The 5,031-nt window shown below is 35.6% G+C and overlaps 1 protein-coding gene across 1 annotated transcript in view; it reads right to left on the bottom strand.

The window, feature by feature from the left end:
- Nucleotides 1–27: 27 nt before the first annotated feature.
- The window catches only part of LOC128247387 (E3 ubiquitin-protein ligase UBR5-like), a gene marked incomplete at its 5' end in the record, with an annotated part of 11,096 nt that continues 6,092 nt past the window's right edge, over nt 28–5,031 (bottom strand). The window contains 4 exons of the mRNA XM_052966819.1: nt 28–527; nt 1,865–1,950; nt 3,429–3,573; nt 4,862–4,994. Of these exons, the coding sequence (XP_052822779.1) occupies nt 315–527; nt 1,865–1,950; nt 3,429–3,573; nt 4,862–4,994 (577 nt within the window). The remainder of the gene's footprint in view (nt 528–1,864; nt 1,951–3,428; nt 3,574–4,861; nt 4,995–5,031) is intronic.

Genomic DNA, 5,031 nt, shown 5'->3' with positions numbered 1-5,031 from the left:
AATGGCTTCCACTAATGTAATGTACCATTTTTTTTTATTTGTTTTGGTTTTTTTTTAATATATATTTAGAAAGGCTGATAGGTTTGTGTTTGTGTACCCCACCTTTTTAGCTAAAACAAAGCTTTTTATTGAAGTCCAAGGCATCCAATGTAGCCAGTAATTAAACACGATGATCACCAATACATTTGTCTTTTTTTGGTTTTAAGTTTCATGGTTAGTCACAGCCAGCTGGTTCTGGTAATCAGTTGCCAAGTTTGGAATTAAAAAAAAAAAAAATAAACAACAAAATTGTTCAATGAAAAAATGCTATCAGCTCAAACAAAACCAAAAGCTTTTGTTTTAATGGCCAATAACACTTTGCTGCGAAGAATGGCTTTCGTAGAATACAATGGGATGTAAAGCCGTGAAATACAGGTGTTGGCTGTAGGTAAATGGTCATCATCTGCTGGTCGGATAGTAATACTGGGCATTGGTTGGAAACCTTCTTCACTTGCTGGCAAAGCTGGGCTTGAGGTCCAAAAATACACCTGAAGACAAGATTTCACAAGAATATCCTCTTTTAGTCAGGTCAAAAATAAAATTTACAACTACAAAAAGACCAAAACAAAGCTTCATACATCTGAATCTTTCAACCGCCAGACAACACTATTGAGAAGCAATGACCCTCTTCAATAAAGGTTTTGCAGGAGCCAAGAACTCTACGAGTAAAGCTCATGGAACAAAACTGGTCCAGTGGTTAAGATTTTGGCAACGGGGTTTCATTTGGTGAAGCAATTTTGTATATCAGACAACAAACTAAGAATTTCTGTAATTTAAGGTTTTTGAAAACAAAGTGAAACATGAAATTTAATCTAACAACAGAACGGTTTTGTTCATTTATCTCTGCTGGCATGGCTTGGACAAGTATTTAAGGCAATATTTCTACAGCCAAATGCTCTTGCACTCTTGCCAAGCCTTTTTTGTTTTACAAGAAAAAGAATTTTCAACAAGCTGTTGTCTCTGCAAATGTATTGATAAACTATTATTATGAATAATAGTTATTTCCTGTCATCCATTCAAATGAAAACTAAACTCTAAAATATAACTAAAACAATATTTTGACCAACAAAACCAGTTGTAAAGTCTTGGCCCTTTTAATACCAAACCATTCTTGGTTCTATGATACAAATTTCTTGTTTTAAAATGGTCTAAATAAAAATCTTCCATCAAAATTTCATGTTAATTTACATTCCAAACAAGCTTAATGAGAAAGTTATTTTAACTAAATTCTTCAAGGTTTTAAAAATTGAAACAAAGAGCATTTCAAAATAAATAAATATCTCTCTTTTACTTGTTTCAGTCATTTGACTGTGGCCATGCTGGAGCACCGCATTCAGTCGAGCAAATCGACCCCAGGACCTATTCTTTGGATGCCTAGTACTTATACTATCGGTCTCTTTTGCCGAACCGCTAAGTTACGGGGACGTAAACACACCAGCATCGGTTGTCAAGCGATGTTGGGGGAGACAAACATAGACACATACATATATACGACAGGCTTCTTTCAGTTTCCGTCTACCAAATCTACTCACAAGGCTTTGATCGGCCCGGGGCTATAGTAGAAGACACTTGCCCAAGGTGTCATGCAGTCGGAATGAACCCGGAACAATATGGTTGGTAAGCAAGCCACTTACCACACAGCCACTCCTGCACCTATATGGTAACAAAAGTGTTTAAAATGTCCCGAGAGGAAATTGATAAAATTGCAAAATGACAAAAAAACCCTTCTAACTAAATCAAGTTTTTCAGCCAATAAAACAACAGAAATCCTGAAAATAGAAACGTGTTTTGTCTGGAAATTGCTAGGATGAGAAATATGACTTACTAAATCTTGTCTCTCATGGTTATTCATTTTTTCAACAACAGACCAAAACCATCGTTTAAAACGTTGCACTTTTTCACTACTTTCACCTGTGTAGAAAAATAAAGACAGGAAACAAGTGAGAAAATACTTAACAGGTTATCATAAAACAAAAAAGACATTTACAAACGCTAAGATATGCGGTTATGGTAATGAAAGGATGAAGACAATCTTTGGAAAAGTTCTTATGAAAGTCCCCTACCATCACAATCATCATGAACTGTTATCAAAAGTGTCTAAATATCAACTTAAATCCTGTAACTATTTCACTAACAACATGTTCCCCCATCAGGTAAACTTATTTTCCACTGTACAATGTTCACAGACTATTTTTCTCCCTCCATCGCTTCATTCTCTAACATTTGTACTGAATCTAAATATTTTCCTCCAATGAAGGGATTCTAATGAGAATCAGAATATTCCTAATTATAAAATAATGATAAACTTGATATTTAAATTTTAATAACTTTATCGGAGTAAATGCGCTAAGCAGTGTTTACATATTATTACAACTTAGGTGAGTTGAAATATGTTTGTCACATTTTCCAACTGCTAAAGGAAAAATTCTGCAGAAATTTTCATCAGATTCCCGAGAGAGGGCGACACTGAAACAGATGTTTCCACACCTTTTTACCTTAAGAGAGACTTTTTTTCTCCACGGTAACTGCAGTGTATTTGCCTTTAGCAGTTGAAATATGTGACAAACATATTTTAACTAACCTAAATTGTGATTTAATAACTTTATTTTCAAACTTATTCAAATTTTAAAATTATGTGAAATTTCAATTTACTGCTTTAGGTAAAAGATTGATTCTGTTAAATCACTAGGGTAGCGTGTGTGAATATATCAAATATTTCTTTTAAATCAGTACGTTCCTACTATATTACTTCATTCCAAACATCACCTTACTTTATGAAAGGATGATCAATATACAAAATAATCCTTTCTACAATACTTAACCACAAACATTTTTTCCATTGCCAATTAAATTACACATCATTACAAATGGCACAAGATGTTTATTCATACTGGTCAGTCATTCCCTACACTACCCAGATATTGTACATCTATCTTCAATGTAGTGATGGAGGCAATGTGACCAATGTGAGTATCACATAACTGGCATCCGTGCCGGTGGCATGTAAGAGCACCCATTACACTCTTGGAGTGGTTGGCATTAGGAAGGCCATCCAGCTGTAGAAACCATGCCAAAGCAGACTGGAGTCAGGTGCAGCCTCTCAGCTTACCAGCTCTAGTCAAACCGCCCAACCATGGACAACAGACGTTAAATGATGACGTCGAATAAAACAAAAAGGTTTCACTTGCAAGTGACTTAACATTGTACTAAAAGAGAGACTTCCCCCACCAATAAAATACATCTAAAGAGGTGTCTTTGGTATGGAATCATGGAAAACATTGGTTCCCGGTTTATTTAAACATGACTCATGAACTCAAGGCTAATAGACCAATAAAGACTGGCAAAAATGGTAAGAGGAAAAGGAAATATTTGAAGGAAGTAAACTTTACCACTTTCATCATTAAAGGAGGTGTAGCTAATCAGGGTTTGTACATTGATATCTCCTACTCCATTTAATAACAACCTGAAGTCTTCAGCAGTTAAGCCATCCAATGAGTTGGCAGGAATTACATCAAATACACCCAATTTTAAATGCTACAAAGAAAAAAAAAAAAAAAAAAAAAAGATTTCAATTTTCATTTATAATTACACATGGAATTATATTCCATAACAATAATAAAATTATTCAAATAAGCCAAGATTTATTCCAGCTTAAAGCTCAGACTCTCGCATCATCTTCAATAATTTGGATTAATTAATGAATGTATCTTTGTTAAACTTTGTTTTATTTCAGTTCTATCTTCATTGATCAGATGACCATTTCTTATATTGAATGAACCAAAGTATTTGACAATTATTGGTAACTTTTGACACATTTTTATAAAACAATGCAATTTTAATTTGTCTTTCTTCTTAAATGAGACGCATGTTAATCCACATTGTTTATTCGTTAAAAACTGATAAAGTATGGCCATACTTTGATGACTTCAAGCAATTACAATTATTCTTAAAACAACCCCCAGGAAATGTTTAGTTGTGAATGCCTTAAATATTTGATCATTGAGGCTTAAAATATCTTAAAAGAATGTTTTACTTAATAGTGACTGGCTCCCGTGCCGGTGGCACATAAAAAGCACCATTCAAGTGTAGTTGATGCCAGTGTCGCCTGACTGGCCCTCATGCCAGTGGCACGTAAAAGCACCCACTACACTCTTGGAGTAGTTGGCGTTAGGAAGGGCATCCAGCTGTAGAAACTTTGCCAGGTCAGATTGGAGCCTGGTGCAGCCTTCTGGCTTGCCAGTCCTCAGTCAAACCGTCCAACCCATGCCAGCATGGAAAGTGGATGTTAATCAACGACGATGATGTTTAACCCTTTAGTATTCAACTCCAGCCATATCCAGCCCAAATATTCCACCTGTTTTATATTCAAACTGAGCAGATCAGGACTCTCAGACCTACTTTACAACATCATTCTAAAAATAAATAATTACATCATCATCATCATCGTTTAACGTCCGCTTTCCATGCTAGCATGGGTTGGACAATTTGACTGAGGACTGGTGAAACCAGTTGGCTACACCAGGCACCAATCTGATCTGGCAGAGTTTCTACAGCTGGATGCCCTTCCTAATGCCAACCACTCCGTGAGTGTAGTGGGTGCTTTTGCATGCCACCGGCATGAGGTCCATCCTGGCGGTACTGGCAACGGCCATGCTCAAATGGTGTATTTTATGTGCCACCCGCACAGGAGCCTAAAAGAAATAATTACATTGTTGAAATCTCAAAGCTAGAAGGTACCGTATGATTAATTCCAAAACAATGTGAATAAATAAGCATTACATTTGGCGGAGAAATCTGAATGCCAAACAGTTAAATGAAATACCTTTAATGCTTTCTCAGCAACTTTAACCATACGATATTCAGCATATCTTCTAACATAATCATGAACATTCTGAGCGTTGACTTCTATATCAGCACCTCCAGCAACCAACTCAACAGTTTCACCACCCTGCAAAAAAAAAAAAAAAAAAAAAAAAAAAAAAAAAAAAAAAA

Source organism: Octopus bimaculoides, chromosome 3, assembly GCF_001194135.2.
Source record: "Octopus bimaculoides isolate UCB-OBI-ISO-001 chromosome 3, ASM119413v2, whole genome shotgun sequence".
In the NCBI taxonomy this organism is placed as follows: domain Eukaryota; kingdom Metazoa; phylum Mollusca; class Cephalopoda; order Octopoda; family Octopodidae; genus Octopus; species Octopus bimaculoides.
This window is presented reverse-complemented; position numbering and strand designations above follow the sequence as displayed.